Here is a 17,732-nt window from a genome sequence, read left to right as displayed (position 1 = left end):
TCCCCTTACCGAGCGAGCGCTGTGTTCTCCGATCTAATTAAATTGTGGTCACTTTTAGGATCACTTATTATCGTACACTGGGCACATGATGCTAGCCCTGTTTCAACCCAAAAACTATGGGGGTTGCACCTGCACAGTCAGGCCTTGTGCATTGTGACCTTGTGCACAGGAGCAATCGGCGAACATTGTGGGTTGAAACAGGACTAGGATCATGTGCCCAGTGTACAGCACATGATGCCGAAAGTGACTGCAACATAATTAGAGCAATTCTTGTAAGATTCGCCACTATGGGCGAGAGAAGTTTACAAAATTAAAACCGGATAACTCCTTTAAATGTTTAATTTTGGGAAATGTAATTGTTGGCAAGTATGGTATAAAAAGAAATCTATGTAGCTTTCCTTTTGACCCAAATCATGGTCCCTTTTTTCCTGCAGCTCAGAGTGGGCAAGAGTAAACCAATAAATGGTCACCACCGTGAGCCCAACGCTTCTATAAAGGAGACTTTGACATCTGGTCTCTATAAACAGTTTTCGTCCCCTCTTGGAGACAAAGGGGTGAATTTATCAATCCCTACATGCCTGAATCCGGGCTTCAAAAAGTCGCAAGTAGGAGCTTTGCAACTTTTTGGGGTCACTTGTGCAAATATTTTGTGACTTTTTGAGCAGTGCACCATCCAGCGCCACCTACATATCTAGCGTGAACATTTGGTCAGAATTTCAGAGTAGATATCTTTTGTGACACTGATTCAGCCGCATTGCACTTGTGCCAAATGTATTATTATAACTTTGGCGCAGGTGTTCAGAGCGACTCCAATATAAGAACTAACTCCAAATACACCTACAGAGATAGATTCCCCCCAGAGCTCTTGTTTGTATGGAGTTCCCCTTTAATTAACCCTACAATACCAGATTTCCCGTTGGAGGTTATTTGAGCCAACATGAATAATGAAATGAAAGAAAATATTTGCCCATGAATGACATTTTTCACTATTTCAGAGCTGAGCAACTATGTGAATGATTTGCGTTCCTTATCTTGTGCTGTTTTGGATCTGGATGATGTAGATGCTGTCGAACTCCTGTTGTCAGAGAGCAGTGCATTCTTGTAGAATGATGCCATCAGGTCCCATGTCTAATTTTGGGGTAAAGCTTAAACTATTGTCAGGACCAAATAACAACAGCAGAGTTTTGAACGCTGCTCTGGAGGAAACAACATGAAATAACTCAAAGGGCTCATGCAAACGAACGTATTTTCTTTCAACTTTCGTTCAGTTTTTTTTGTGGACCATATGTGGAACCATTCACTTCAATGGGGCTGTAGAAAATACAGAAGTTACTCCGTGTGCCTGGCCGTTCCGCAAACAAGTAGTGCAGGTCCTATTATTGTCCGCAAATCACGGTCTAAGGCCCCATTCAAGTAAATGGGTCCGCAAAAAATACGGAACGCACACGGGACACATCCATATGTCATCCGTATTTAGCGGATCCATACTGTAGAAATGCTATGCCCAGCCCATATTGCTCATGTGTTTGGTGATTAATAAGTTACTGTTTCTGTATACGATCCACAAAAAAGGATCAAATACGGAAACCATACGGACATGTTTTGTGCAATAATGGAATGGAAGAGGACTTGAATCAGAGAAAAAAAAAACCTCAGATACGGGTACAACGGATCAGTAAAAAACAGACCGCAAAACAACAACGTCGTGTGCATGAGCCCTAAGGCCCCTTGCAGACGAGCGTGTCCGGATTATGTCCGGATGCGTTGCGGATGCGTTTAGTGAAAACTGCGCGATTTTGCAAACAAAGCCATTCAGTTTTGTTTGCGATCGTGTTAAGTGATGAGCGGCAGGGGCAATATTCGAATTCGCAATATTTCGTGAAAAGTTTGTATAATATTCATCATATATTTGCAAATTCGAGAATTTGCAATTTATTTTCTTGATTGCGAAAATCAGCAATGTAATATTCGCGTAATGCGCGCACAAAACAAGTGTGGGTCACTGTTACATTTTTCAAGCTGCTAGAAGTTTCCTGAGACTGGAGAAAATGGTTGGCACGGCAGAACATTACAATAGCTTTATATGCAGATAGAGTGCTCCAATATATTTGTGCTTGCCCTAGTCGGCACTAATAATATTAATATTTTGGCGCAATACAGGAAACTTCACATTTTAGCAGGTCTGACTACATATTACTGATTGGTGCACTAAGTATTGTTGTGACATCACAGCACTATGTCTGTAGAATGTATGTATGGACAACAGAGAAACAGTAATTCCTATCACACTACCTAACACCCTGCACTAGAACCTATCAGCTACACTATATCAGGATATAACCTACACTGACTATCTCCCACTAACTATCTGTATTATATATATAAGCTAACTATCTATCTAATGTAGTGTGGAAAGCACAGAGCACAGCAATGACACTGCTCTCTCTCTCAAAGCTTTAAAAAACTGTAGAAAATGGCTGCTGGGGAGGTCCTTATATAGTAAGGGGTAGGCAACTTTCCTATTGGTTGCTAGGGGTGTTGCTAAGCTCAGACAAAGACATTGCAGCCTTCTCATTGGCCCACAAGCAAGAAGGGAGGTTACTGATGAAAAAAAAATCTTGAATTTTCGAAAATACGCATGGGTCTGGGTACATGAGCTCTTGTGAAAGGGGCCTGAGGCAGTGCAAAAAACAGTTAAGGCTACTTTCACACTTGCGGCAGAGTGACCCGGGAAGCAGTTCAGTCGCCGGAACTGCCTGCCGGATCCGGCAATCTGCATGCAAACGGAAAGCATTTGCGGATGCGGATCCGTCTTAAAAATGCATTGCAAGAACGGATCTGTCTCTCCGTTTGTCATGCGGAGAAACTGATCCGTTATATATTTTTTTCACATTTTTAAAGGTCTGCGCATGTGCAGACCGGAAGGACGGATCTAATACATTCCTATGGAAAAAATTGCCGCATCCGGCATTCAGGCAAGTGTTCAGTTTTTTTGGCCGCAGATAAAAACGTAGCATGCTGCGGTATTATCTCCATCCTGAACAGTCAAAAAGACTGAACTGAAGACATCCTGATGCATCCTGAACGGATTGCTCTCCATTCAGAATGCATTCGGATAAAACTGATCAGTTATTTTCCGGTATAGAGCCCCTAGGACGGAACTCAATGCCGGAAAAGAAAAACTCTAGTGTGAAAGTACCCTTAGCAAAGAGTTTCCAAAGTTGCTCAATTTTCTGTTTATATTTAAACTGCAGCTTTTTGTTAAAAGTTGGAATATTCCTTTAATGCCCGTCATTCTCTGGGCATTCTCTCCTTTAGATGTGTGGTAGATGGTATAATCCTACAGAGCATAATGCAGATTGGGAAGGGCGGTGTGTGGTGGGTGTGAAAAGTGAAGACCCAGCAGAATGTGACGTCATTTCTGAGGTGTGGAATACGTGTTTTTTGGATCATGAAATAGCATTTTCTCTCTGACGTACTCATTGAGGCCTTTTCAATCTCCCGGTAACATCACCAGACAGGTGTGGCTCACTCCTGGGAAGGGCAGTCCTGCCTGCTATGACAACCTTAATATTAACAACAGGCCTTGGAAACCTTTTCTTTTTTTTTTTCTCCTCGTTTCTGTCATTGCAGCCTTAAATCGTAGGAATAATTAAACTATTTATCGTCTTACTGTTTTTATGGTGGGGATAAAGCCTTGACGTCTTTCTGCTCTAATGTCTATGCATTTTCCTTAAATTGTCATAATTATTTTTTTTTTTTCGTTGGACTCTGCTATTGTGGGAATGTTTCTGTCGTCTAAGCCTCTGGATATGGAAAAGTTATAAAACATTTTATGGGATGTACTTTATGCGTCTGCTGATTTATCCAACAGGCCGTATAGTCTAGGGATTGGCATTTCATATAAGGAAAATATTGTTATTTGTTATATATGTTTGAGTTTCGTTACATTTTCCACCCAATGTGTTAATTGTTTGAAAGCCTGGATTACTCGGGAGGCACCTCGGACAGTGGCCTATGGTCTGATGACATCGAAAGGATGTGAAGAGATGTGACGGGACTCGTGTACAACTACATACTCATAAATACCCTGGCCTACACTGACCTTATTAACGCATGTGTACTGTAGCGTAGCTATACTGATATTGCGTGAAATAAGTTCTAGGGATGAGAGAATCAACCAAAATTCGATTAGCGTTCGATTTGGCTGAATCAGTTGACCAAATTAATTAGCTTTCGATTCTACCCTGATCAAAAGTTCTCCAATAGTTTTTATAATTTATATATGACATAAAGATAGATATTGATACAGTATACAGATATGCATTTATATACATGATATACAGGTGAAACTCGAAAAATTCAAATATCGTGCAAAAGTCCATTTATTTCAGTAATGCAAATAAAAAGGAATTACATTAATGCAACTTAAAATCTGAATATTGTGAAAAAGGTTCAATATTCTAGGCTCAAAGTGTCACACTCTAGTCAGCTAATTAACCCATACCCCCTGAGCAAAGGGTACCTTAAAATTGAGACTTTGGGGTTTCATAAGCTGTAAGCCATAATCATCCAAATTATAACAAATAAAGGCTTGAAATATCTCGCTTTGCATGTAATGAGTCTATCTCATATGTTAGTTTCACCTTTTAAGTAGTGTTGAGCGCGAATATTCGAATCGCAAAATTTTAATCGCGAATATCGCCACTTAGAGAATTTGCAGATATTTAGAATATAGTGCTATATATTTGTATTCGCATATAGTGTTGAATATTCTAATTGCGAATTTATCGCGACTATATTACATTGCCGTATTCGCAATCAAGTAAACAATGATCAGGAATTCTCGAATTTGCAAATTTATAGGCAATATTCAGCCAAGAATTAGCGAAATATTGCGAATTTGAATATTGCCTATGCCGCTCATGACTACTTTAAAGCTGCATTACTGAAATAAATGAACTTTGCACAATATTCAAATTTTTCGAGTTTCACCTGTAGATACAGTGTGTGTGTGTGTATATATATATATATATATATATATATATGTATATACACACACAGAGATATTCACAGTAGAGATAGATAGATAGATAGATAGATAGATAGATAGATAGATAGATAGATAGAAATAATTGTATAATCATTAATTTGGCCTTGATTCTAGGTGAATTTCAATCTTTAGCGATTCCATTGGAACAAATCTCTTAAAATGGCCACCGTTTAACAGATAATTTTTTTTATTTTTTTAAAGCATGACAAGTCCAACAGTGCAGTGTATTACACAGGCTGTTTGTTACCACCGGCTCCCTTCCGTTCACCCATTGCCATGTACGTCACTGTAACTTTGACATTACTAATGAAGTCTAGGCATTAAAGAGCTTGAAAGGAGTTGGTTACAGTCCTAGGGGACCCCAGAGTGTCATACACACGACTTTTCAGGGCAATTTGACCACTTTTGTTTCAGGTCGAATGTATTCATACCCAAATGAATCTGCCGACTGGTTTATTAGAACCGGACATGAAATGAATTTCAAGAAACCTGGTCACGATTACATGCAGATAATTCCGTTACGTCATTAATCCAAACATATTATATATATCTCATGAACGGTTTATCATAAATGAAGATGGTAGCAATGTGTTCAAAAACATACATTTCATTATTTTATTCATACATCTATTGTAGTTACATGACAAAAAGAACTTTATGGCCATTGCAAAATGCCAGTGATTATCACGTTTTATCATTTATACAGTTACTCAGACTGGGTGACTATACCTATTGGACTTCGGTCAGCAAACATAATTTTGGTAGGACTTGCCAACAATCTAATATGTATAAAATGCTCAGAAGGACATACGTTTGACCTATGTTGGTGAAAACCGGATTGGCCATATTGGTAGCTTATTTTCCCTTTTCCCAGAAAAATGGGGAGACCTAACAACACACTGGGGGAGATTTATACCAAAACTGGTGTAAAGGAAAACTGTCTTACTTGCCCATAGCAGCCAATCAGATTGAGCCTTTCATTTTCCAAAGGAGCTCTGAAAAATGAAAGGTGGAATTTGATTGGCTGCTATGGGCAACTAAGCCAGTTTTCCTTTACAGAAGTTTTGGTAAATCTCCCCCATTATGTCAGTAGTTTCAGGCAGCATTTGGTGAGATTAGTTTCAAGGCTGTCATGGCTCTGGTATGAATGAAAGCAATGACACTTTAAATGCATGATTTCCACTCCTTTCAATCTAAAAGGCAGTTGTTCCAAGTGGAATGACTCAAGTCGAATTTCTTTAACAAAACCTGAGAACTACTGATGCACTTTTAGTACATTTTATTATAGAAATAGAATTTTGGAGAATTGCACTGTCAACTTTGGAATTAAAGGGAATCTGTCCACTCCGAAGCGCCCTCCAAACTGGAGTAAGCGCTGTAAGTTGTAAGAGACACAGAGTCCAGCTATACAACTTTTATCGTCATAGTCACTTGCATTTCGACGCTGTGCTTCCACAAACCATCAGTAAAATGCATGAAGAGTACTCCTCTCTGAGTCCTCCCATTTTGTGAAGGAGCGTGTGAGTCCTCTCAATGCATTTTACTTCTGATTTGTTGGAGCACAGCATCGAAATGCAAGTGATTATGAAGACAACAATCACATAACTGTCACTTACACTATACACCGCTTACTCTAGTTTGGGGGGTGGTTTTGAAGGTGACAGATTTCCTTTGAAACGGTTACACCACAAAAATGATCATCAATAGGTGATAAATGTCGAAATCTGAGTGCTCCATCAGTCCCCTAGAAATGGACCAACATGCGCACTACTGGTAATTTCAGAGAGAGGACTCCTCTATCCCTTGTTCTCAGGATCATGAGTTCTTAGTGGTCAGACCTCTTTCTGTCTGAAATTAAAATTTTTATATGGGATAGCCCATTAAAGCTTGAAGTCTCTCTTTTTTTAATTTTTTATTGTCTAAGCCTGTTCTGGTCATATATGAAGACTTGCATATGAGTGGAGAGGTGCACTATTCTTTAGTAGTGGAATAGTGGTGGCACAATGCATGAGGGTTGGGTTGTCAAGACTCACCTGACAATGCTCTTCTCTACTTGTTGATGAAGAAAAGTGGCAGAAGATGAAAAGTAAGGGTGCTTTCACAAGCGTGGTGTGGTACAGAGAACCATATTCATTCTATTGATAACTGCATTGACACATGGTGCCTAGAGTCTTGTGAAGAGCTAGTTTGGCATTTGAAGGTCCACACTGTGCAATCAAACCCCCGAAGTTTAGTCTGCTGAGAAATGGAGAGGGAACAATCGTTTTGCCAATACAGACTACGCTTTTGATCTCTATAACATGAGAATTGCTCTTTTCATCTTCTTTCAGTTTGGGCGACTGTCACTACTTCAGCCGAAAACTTCATAAGGGTATTGTCTACTCAGTCACAGCATCATAGGCTAATGGGATTATGAATGCCACCTTCTCAGAATGAGAGTATTGATGTAATAATTGGGTGCCACCATCTTCAAAAGTAATGACTATAATTTGCCAAGTGGTTGAATTTTATTAGCTATTTTGCTGGCTCAATCTTGCTTCTCTTACATTTTTGAAGCTTCGGAAATTGGAAATGTTCTGCTGAGAGGATTGTCTGAAGTATGACAGTCAGTCAGAGAAAGGAGCATTACATAAGGGTTATACAGGGTATAATAAATCTCTTGGAGAAGGATGTCTTGTGATACCTGGCCTGCTTCTCTCAGGCAAAGTTTATACGAACGTGACAGCTAAATAAGACATGGGCTGCCACAAGCTTCAAACTATCTTAATTACAATGTTGGTAACGTTACAAGACTGTGAGACTCCAAACATAAAGTACTCAATGAACATATAAAGTGATATCCTGTCTGCATCTATTAAATGAGTCACGATTGATTGCTATGACATTGTTTCTGCCTGTCCATACTCATTGCTAGTAGCAACCAGTGCTTATCATTATGCTAGTGTGCATTTTATCTGGACTTGCTGTAGGCAGCCATATTGTAGGCTCTACCGCCAAGTGTATCAGGGTAGACAAATAGTGGGCTCATCTGCAAGAACAGTATGCAGGTCTTTTGCTCTCCAGTAGCTCAGCATAGAGCGCTCCCTTATGTCTTCTATAAGAAATCTTTAACCGTGAAATTCATTAGCTCTGTTCCTTACATGCAATCATTAGACAATAGGAAGCAACTTTTACAGTGAAAATTTCCCCTGGGCAACTGCACACGTTAGAGATGTGGTCAGTTCACTCATGATGTGTCTGTACAACTGAATATGTTTTCTTTTTCTGAAGATTAAACTGCCTAAAACGTTCCTCTCTTGTATGTGTTTTGGGGTATCTCATTTCCAAGATCATAAGGTCGTGAGGTTTTCATGCAGTGAAGAAGACAATAGCCAGGTCTCCCTCTCTTCCTCGCCTTCCCTTCTCTTCTTCTTTCTCTTTATCAGTCTCCCTCACTTTCTTTCTCATTCTCTCTATCTCCTTTCTCTCTCCTTGCCTCACTCTATCTTTTCTATTTTTTTATTTTATTTTCCTCTAGGTCCCATTTTTGTTCTCTATCTTCCTCTCTCCCTATTTTCTTTTTTCTCTCTCTCTCTCTCTCTCTCCACTTATCTTCCCTTTTCTGTCTCTCTTTCTCTCTCATTCTCTCATTGTCTTTATTTTGTTTTATATCTTTTTTTCTCTCTCCCTATCTCCACATCCTTTCTCTTTTTCTCTTGTTCTCTCACTCTGTCTTCCCTTCGCGTTCTCTCTAACTTTCTGTTGTTCTCTCTTTTTTTTTTTCGTTACCATCCTCTATCTTTCTCTCTCACTATTTTCTCTCTGTTTCTTTCTGTCTTTTTATTTTCTCTATCCTATTTTCTCTCTTTCTCTCTCTCTTTCTTTCTCTCTCTCTCTCTCTCTCGCTCACTTTCTATCACTTTCTCTTCCTCTCTATCTCTCCCCCACTCTTTTTTTCATTCTTTTCTTCTATCATATCCTCCCTCTCTCATCACAAATTTCAATGATGCCCATCAGTCAATCACATTTCTGTAAACCTACATATCAAACATTTCATATAACGTATGTATATCAATGATGTACATATATTTGAAGTTTTTTAGGAATACATATAAGAGATCCATGCCAGCAGATTGAGGATTTACAGACTCTATACAAGAGTTCTCCTGCCCACATGTGAATCTAGAACTGCAGTGTTACAAACCATCATGATAAATCTTATGAACAACCTGTAATTGTCTTTGACCAAGCCATCTCCTTAGCCTTTTTAACTATTTCAGCACAGACAGGCACTTCTTGGAATTTTTCTGCAGTTGATATGAAGATCAATTGTTTACTTGTTATTCATAACCTCTACTTTTATTCTGCAGGTGACGTTTGGTGGGACCTTCATTGGCATTGGGCGTAAAACTCCAGACTGCCAAGGAAATACGAAGTACTTCCGCTGCAAGTTTTGCAACTTCACGTACATGGGCAACTCATCAACGGAGCTGGAGCAGCACTTTCTAAAGGCGCACCCTAACAAAATGAAAGTGTCCTCTGATTCTGGTAAACCATCAGAGAAAAGCACCAATAAGTCCAGCCCTATTCCACGTTCTTGTGAGCCTGGAGATTTGGGAAGGTGGCAAGACAAAACCACTATTAAAGCAGCAGATGATATGCCAGTTGGATATTCAATGCCAATTAAACCGGTAGATTCCTCCAGGCAGAATGGTGCAGATGACACCAACTACTACTGGTGCAAGTTCTGTAGTTTCAGCTGTGAATCCTCCAGCAGTGTCAAACTTTTAGAACATCACAGCAAACAGCATGGGGTAGGGATGTCAGAAAGTCCAAATGCTGATCCTATTGACAAGGCCTACAGGGGAACAGTTATTAATCAAACTAAAATTGCCAAAAATACTGACGAACAGCTAACAGCAAAACTAGAGAAAGGATTGGCTAAAAAGAAAGACCTCTCCATTAAACCAACTGAGGATTTAATAGTAACAAGCTACAATTGTCAGTTTTGTGACTTTAGGTACTCTAAAAGCCATAGCCCAGAAGTAATCTTGGTTGGGCCTCTCCTGCGCCATTATCAACAGCACCACAATATTCACAAGTGTACTATTAAGCATTGCCCTTTTTGTCCCCGAGGCCTCTGCAGCCCTGAAAAGCATCATGGAGAAATTTCTTACCCCTTTGCTTGCAAAAAAAGTAATTGTTCTCACTGTGCTCTCTTGCTGTTGCACTTGACTGCTGGGGTGACTGGTAGCCCGCGAGTTAAACATCAGTGTGATCAATGCCCATTCTCCTCTCCTGATGTAGATGTGCTCCTGCTTCATTATGAGAATGCTCATGAAGGCCAGGCATCTGAGATCAAGCAGGAACTGAATCACCAGCAAGCAACTGATGAACAGATGGCCGTCAAAGAAAGCAAAGAACACTCATGTACCAAATGTGACTTTATCACCGTGAGCGAAGAAGACCTTTCAAGACACTACAGGTAGGATTTTTTTTTACAAATTCCTGAATAGGTAGGCTCACTAGATGTATGGTATTCCGGAGCATGGCCTGCTTTCTACCAAAAAGCATCTGAATCAGTCACAAAATATACAAATGGCTGACTCGCGGAATAAGTTTACATTTATTATTACAAACATATACATATCATACTCTATTAGTCATATAAATAAGAATAAAAAACAAGTAATTATAATAATATAATATATTGAGATCTTGGTCCTTTTTAGTACTATCACATGCGGAGCTCACGCATGTGCTGTTATCAATGACGGCTTAACTGACTTCTTTTTAATCTTCTTTATTAGATATCATGTATATGGTTTTTCCGTGCAGTTTATGAAATCCATAACTCGTGTCAGTTTATATTTAGTTGTATTTCATCCTAAAATATATTGCACTTGTGCACAACGCATACACCTTATTTAGGTTGATAGTAGGTTTTCAATGCTGCGTTACTGCTGCGGTACCACAGTGCTGCTGCGTGCAAAAATCCATATTGCAGACTGGACTTTTGCTGTTTGCTCATGTACAACAATTATTCTTTAGTGTTTATAGTAACATATCAGATATCTCTTACCAGGACTGTTCTGGAGAAATGCGTTAATGAGATCTCAATATATTATATTATTATAATTACTTGTTTTTTATTCTTATTTATATGACTAATAGAGTATAATATGCATATGTTTGTAATAATAAATGCAAACTTATTCCGTGAGCCAGGAATGTATTCGGATAGTAGTTTTTTTTGCCTATGACACATGCTTGGATAACAAATACATACAGTGAAGGCCTCCGAATCATGTCTTGAGAATTTGGCATTCAATCAGAATTACAAATACAGTTTAATATGGATCTGTATATAAAATGCATACATTAAGGGCTTAAAAGAGTTGTCCATCTCCTTGTATTTTTCTCGTCGAATGCATATAATGGTGTGAAATAATAAACTGAGAAATACCTGACCCCCTCTACTTCTGTGTATCAGTACCCTGGTTTCCAATGATGATGTAGCCATCAGTGACTCCAGAGGTGTCCCCTGAAGCAGTGGTGTACAGAGAGAAGTTAGAGCCCCATAGCAAGGATCAAACCAGGCCCCCCACACAGGACAGAAGGATTTCTGCTTAAACCCTTTTCAATGACCCTTGGGCCATTTTTCGACATCTTCCTCTTTAGCAGGGTTTCTCAACTCCAGTCCTCAGGGCCCACTTAACGGTCAGGATTTGACAATATCCCACAGAATGAACACCTGTGGTAAGTCCTGATGCATGGACACTAATTATATCACCTGCTCAATACTAAGGAAACATAACTGGTAGGGGGGTCCCAAGGACCGGATTTGAGAAACCCTTCTTTAGAAGGTAGAGTGCTGACCAAGTTTTCACCCCCAGTAGAAGAGGAGATGATCCCAACTGGGCCCCCTCCTGCCCTGAGCCCCATAGCAGTCGCATGGCCTGCCGCTATGATAGTTACGCCCCTGCCCGGAAGCCAATGATTGGCTGCAGCAGTCACATGTACATGATGACATGTCCTCACTGGGATATAAATACCAGTGGGGGACCAAGGAGAGATGGGGGATTGGAAAGGTATAACTCTGTTCTTTTGCATAGCTCTAAGATTTTGGGGGGAAAATGTTTAAAGGACTAGCAACCAATTTAAAGAATCTTCTCAAGTTCCAGGGTAGAAAATGTTTAACTAATATAGGTCACTCCATTAGCAGGGACCTTCATTTTGAACAAGCAATAACATGGGCTTGCATTGGTTTCAGTTTGAGCTTTTTTGTGCCTTTGCAGGGTGTGGATACTTGAACATTTCCTCTGCAAAAAGTGCACCAGGGGCTCCTAGCTGTGAGCCTCATGCCCCTTTCCTAATCATGTTCTTCAATGTTAAGATAATTCTAACAATTCGAATTCAATAGTTAAACTAGTCATAAGATCAAATTATTATATCAATTCCCAAGTGAAGAAAAGACTTCCAATTTTTCTAACAGTATTATATGATATTTGGAAACATTGTTAGGGACATTTATCAAGCTCTTTGTGCCACTATTGTGGCGTAAAAAAAGTTGCGTATTATGGTGCCAAAAAAAGGGAATATGGCTTAGGAGGAAGTAGCGTGGCTTCGCAACGCCTACCACATTTACTATAACTTTGGCCAGAAAGTGGCAGATATTATAGCTGAAGTCTATGCCAGCCTGTAGCTGGCATATACTTCAGTCTCTGGTGCACAGCAGGGCAGAGATGCGCCTGGTTTGTTAAGAGGCTTCGGCCTCTTAATAAATTAGGCAAATCTCACGCCAATGCAGGCAGATCAAGACTGGCGTATGGATGCGCCAATATTGATATATCTCCACCAATGTACCCACACTGTACCCCAATTGGGTTTTTGAACAGTGGTTGACTTTAAGAGAAACTCTTTAGAGGTTATGGACACCTTTCAGAGCCAGTATAATTGATTGAGATGTACAGTGGGCTAAGAAATAGTTTTGTTATAGGTTTTTATTAAAAAAACATTGCACTGTTTGGCTTCTGCAGCTTCCATGTTTCATAGTATATAGTAGCTCCATAAAGCTGTTCTGTGGTAAATCCATTACAGAGCTCAATCAATGGCTCATTTTCTATGACACATAGAAGCTACAGATGTCAAACAATTCATAGTTAACCACAAAGGTGCACCTGGCCTGTCAAGTGATTTCTTCTACTTGCTCGAGGGTGGCTTATGATGAATGGAGAGAAGCTGAGCTGTGTGGTTGTCTCACTTCAGCAAATGACATTTATCAATTGTCCATATGGACTTCTTTAATTTATTTTTCTATCACATTATACATTCACGATCACCATGCAATCCAGCAGCAGTGACCATGCATGCACACTATAGGAAAAGGCGCCATTCTCTCTGGTGATGGGGATCGTGGGAGTGCGTATAGGCCCGGCGCTTTTTTCTACAGTGTGCAAGCGCGGCTACTGCTGCTGGATTGCAGGGAGGTCCTAATCCCTTAAAACGATATACAGTATATATGTTAAAGGCAGGGGCATAACTACCATAGCGGCAGACCATGCGACTGCTATGGGGCCCAGAGCAAGAGGGGGCCCAGTCTTAGTTGGGATCATCTCCTCCTCTACTGGGGATGAAAACTTGGTCAGGACTCTACCTTCTAAAGGAACAACTTTTAGCAAATGAGGCAGTGCAAAAAATGACCCGAGGGTCATTGAAAGGGGTTTAGGCAGAAACCCTTCTGTCCTGTGTGGGGGCCTGGTTTGATACTTGCTATGGGGCCCTTACTTTTCTATGTACGCCACTGGTTAAAGGTGTCTATAGCCTTTAACAAACCCAAGTTATTCTGTGCTATTTCCTAAAATATAATCTTTTTTTTTTAAAGGCCTTTCTGCTATTTTATTGGGAAACGATTACCTTGAACTATTATATTATTATCTGTTGATACAATCTGGAGGGAAGCATTAAGCTACTCTCATACAGAGATCACACATTTGCATGTGGTTTGCTGTACACTGCACATTTTATGTTATATTTTATACCTGTTCAAACTTGTTTGGTGGGAAAAAAAAGTCCACTGTACTTGATCAAATGGCACACTGTGCAGGATTATATTTTTTTTTAAATATACTGAATGTAAGTGTGTATATATGTATGTGTGTGTGTGTGTGTGTGTGTGTATATATATATATATATATATATATATATATATTAGCATTGAATGTGGAGAGACTAAATTGTAGTATAATTAAAAATCCCAATACATTATTAATTCTATTATTTTATACATAAATTATAAGTGCTAAATGGAAAGCACAAGGGGTAATGGATTGGAGCAAATGGCTTTTGGCATATTTAGAACTGATATCCTACTACTAGCTTGTCATAGACATAAATTATTTCCTGGTAATCTGGACAATTTAGAATCTTGAAGTGAGCAATAACTCTGCTTGATGTATGTGCAACATCTGGACCTTAATTACTTTGGTGAAAAGGTTCTGCTGCTCTGTAAATGGATGCATGTATAGGCTCCTTTTTATTGTAAGTTACTGACAGCAAACTCTTAAAATATTTTGCTCCGCTCACATGATTTATGCCTCCTTCTCATTGGCATGGCCTAATTAGAGAACTGCGTGGTATTGACGTGCAATACAGTGCCAATAGAATTTAGTGCCATACAATGGTTCCATACTCCACCTCCAGGAGGCTTGATTCTGAATGCCTCAGCACCGCACATAGTTACCTGCGGAGTTCATGTGCTACCAAACGGGGTCCGTAGAAACCATATTGTTGTGTGCAAGTGAGCTAGTCATATATATATTTTTTTTCATTGCAACCTATATTCAGGTTTCAGATTAACGGTGCCTGTACACAGTAGATAGTCGTTGGCTGAACCTGCTAGTTTTGGTGGAACTGGATGACCATCTTTTGGGCATGACTGGAAGAGTAATGATATCCCAGGTGTTCCTTATCGGGAACAGGTTGAGAGAACATTATTTTGTATTTTGTACATTGTTTTCTCTGATTTTTGCTAAAAATTATCTCATACTTTGATGCCTATAGTATACTTCTGTCATTTATGCACAAGGAAAGATAGTGTTGACACAGTGTGTGTCTTCCTTGAAGAAAAAAAATAAAATAAAACTGAAAACAAAACAACAAAAGAATGATTAGAGTAGTAGTATTGCGGCCAAATAAAGTGTGCAGTGCGATGCGAGCTAACTTTTCCACCTACTTTTCCAAATCGCAAAAACTCACACATCTGCAACTTTTTTTTTCCCTCCAGAATTCTTTTGCAAATAAATCGATAATACCCCCTTATATTTTCTAGGTGGTCTCCATTAAAGCTATTCGGGTAGAGGATGCATTTTTTCTTGACAAAACCCAATTTTGCTTAAAGAGGACCTCTCGCCTCTCCTGACATATCTAAAACACGGATGTGTGAATACACACATTAAAATGAATGGGTACGTGTGCTGTCCATGGAGAACACCTACAGCACACGTACGTGGAACACTGATGTGTGAAAGAGGCTTAAGACTATATGTAGTGCCATTCCTTTTACTATTCCATCTAGAATGCATTGCTGGCAATTTTCTGTGAAGGTCCAAATGAGTGTTACCAACTGGGGGATTGTCCCTGCTCAGTCTGACACTATCCAATCAGTGCTGCCACTGCCAGACTGGGCAGGAATACACCCCCAGCTGCTTACACTAATCTGGACCTTTATTGCAAACTGCTAGTAAATCATTTTAGCAGGAATAATAAAGGAATGGCACAACATAAAGTCATAAGAATAGATGCTCCAGAATTATTATTATTATTATATGGGGAATGAAAGTAGTTACGGGTAACGGGGAACATTGCTACATACCCTATGGGCTTGTCCAAAGCTTGAGACATACTGGACGGGAATCTTCCAGATCTTGTCCTCTATCATGGGAACCACAATACCCAAATCTGCACACCTAGATTTGTTGTTCTTGGACTTAGACAAACTCCTAAAGGAAGGTAGAGTATTGTGTTGTAAGATACTAGTGATAGCTAAATTGGTCATCATCACTAGACATTGGAAAGAACAGATAACCCCACCTATTGAAGAAGCAATATCTACTATTACTGTCACACATCCATATGAGAGAGCATTAACCCCTTCTATCATGTCACTTAAATCTCTACATCATACATGGCACATGTGGAATGGGAGTTTGTATGGTTCCAAAAAATAACCATCAAGAATATTCACACTCATACATATATAAGCTCATCTGAATCCATCCCAAACGCTCATGTCGATCAATATCTCAAACTAAATCCTGCAAATGAATCTGGCCTGTTACTAGTTTACTTTGTTGTTTATTTTGCTTTTATTTATTTTATTTCTAACCTTTATCTGAATGTAAACTGTAAAGAATTAGAAGTACACAGGAAAATATATGACACTTGTGTTATGTATACTCAATGTGTATTCTATTTCAAACTGGAGACATGTCTAGTCCAGATAGGTCTAATTTTGTTACATATTCTTGAAACTTAATAAAAACTATTGAAGCAAGTAGTTACTAAATCTGTCATGTCAGGAGAGTTGACGGGTCCTCTTTAAAGCCTGTTTGATAACAGAAATAAAATAAAAAAATTTGGGTTTGATATTAACACGGAAAATTTGCAAACCCTCTAAAAACAAAAAAAAGGATGCTTTACCGTAAAATTGTCTTAATCTCTGCCTGCTGTCACAATTGGGTGGTGGAATTTCTGTCTAGACCTGCTAAAATGCAGCCTTGTTGATTCTCGAATTTTACAATAGTCCTTTTCTTCCCCTTGCGTTCTTTCCAGGTTAGATTATGGAAATATTCCTTTCACAAGTCGTGTAACTTTGGGATTTTGCTATGACATAATCTGGAACACATTCAACAAGTGCAATCTCAATGGTTCCATATTGTTTCCAGTTTCGCTCACCTGTCTCCACATTTGCACAGATTGATAACTTGACATTTCACCTGCATTGAGCTGGAAGTGTGTGTACTGTATTGATTCAAGAAAGCAGAACAGCAGTAAAACAAACAAATGTTATACAGTTCCCTCACCACTGGCTACAAAGAAAGCATGGATGTGGGTTTAGTTACACTACTTAAGTGAAATACATCATTTCACTCTCAAAATGAGTAGGAAAACATTACACGCTTGCTCATTATAGTTCATTATAGGAACAAGTTTTTTTTTTTTTTTTTAAGGGACTTTTATAAATCTGTTGTAAAAAATGGACAACACATTTTTAGTTCAGTTCAATTTGTGCTACATAGTAAGGTGGAAATTCAGAGAAATACATCTAAGGGCTCATGCACACGACCATATGTACTTTGAGGTCCGCAAAAAACGTCCGTGTGCATTCCGTATTTTGCGGAACGGAACGGCTGGCCACTAATAGAACAGTCCCATCCTTGCCCGTAATGCAGACAATGGAAGGAATGTTCTATTTTTTTGCGGAACAGACATACAGAACCGGAATGCACACGGAGTACCTTCCGTTTTTTTTGTGGATCATTAAAATGAATGGTTCTGCATATGGTCCTAAAAAAATTGAACGGTCATGGAAAGAAAATTTGTTTGTATGCATGAGCCCTACTTCAGATAGTTACACTATAGTATTGATCCAGAGAAAAGCAACAGAAACCAATAAGCTAGCACCCAGTTGTGTTTTCTC

The 17,732-nt window shown here is 39.3% G+C and overlaps 1 protein-coding gene across 4 annotated transcripts in view; it reads left to right on the top strand.

Moving 5' to 3' along the window:
* TRPS1 (transcriptional repressor GATA binding 1) overlaps positions 1-17,732 on the top strand; it is a 279,396-nt gene that overhangs the window by 109,338 nt on the left and 152,326 nt on the right. For 3 of the 4 annotated variants that reach the window (XM_040432078.1, XM_040432076.1, XM_040432077.1), the window contains one exon: positions 9,403-10,517. In XM_040432078.1, the coding sequence (XP_040288012.1) occupies positions 9,403-10,517 (1,115 nt within the window). The remainder of the gene's footprint in view (positions 1-9,402; positions 10,518-17,732) is intronic. The other variant, XM_040432079.1, reaches the window with a different exon arrangement.

The sequence above is a fragment of the Bufo bufo genome, chromosome 5 (assembly GCF_905171765.1).
Source record: "Bufo bufo chromosome 5, aBufBuf1.1, whole genome shotgun sequence".
NCBI lineage: Eukaryota > Metazoa > Chordata > Amphibia > Anura > Bufonidae > Bufo > Bufo bufo.
Note: the sequence above shows the minus strand (reverse complement) of the source record. Positions and strands in the feature narration are given on the sequence as shown.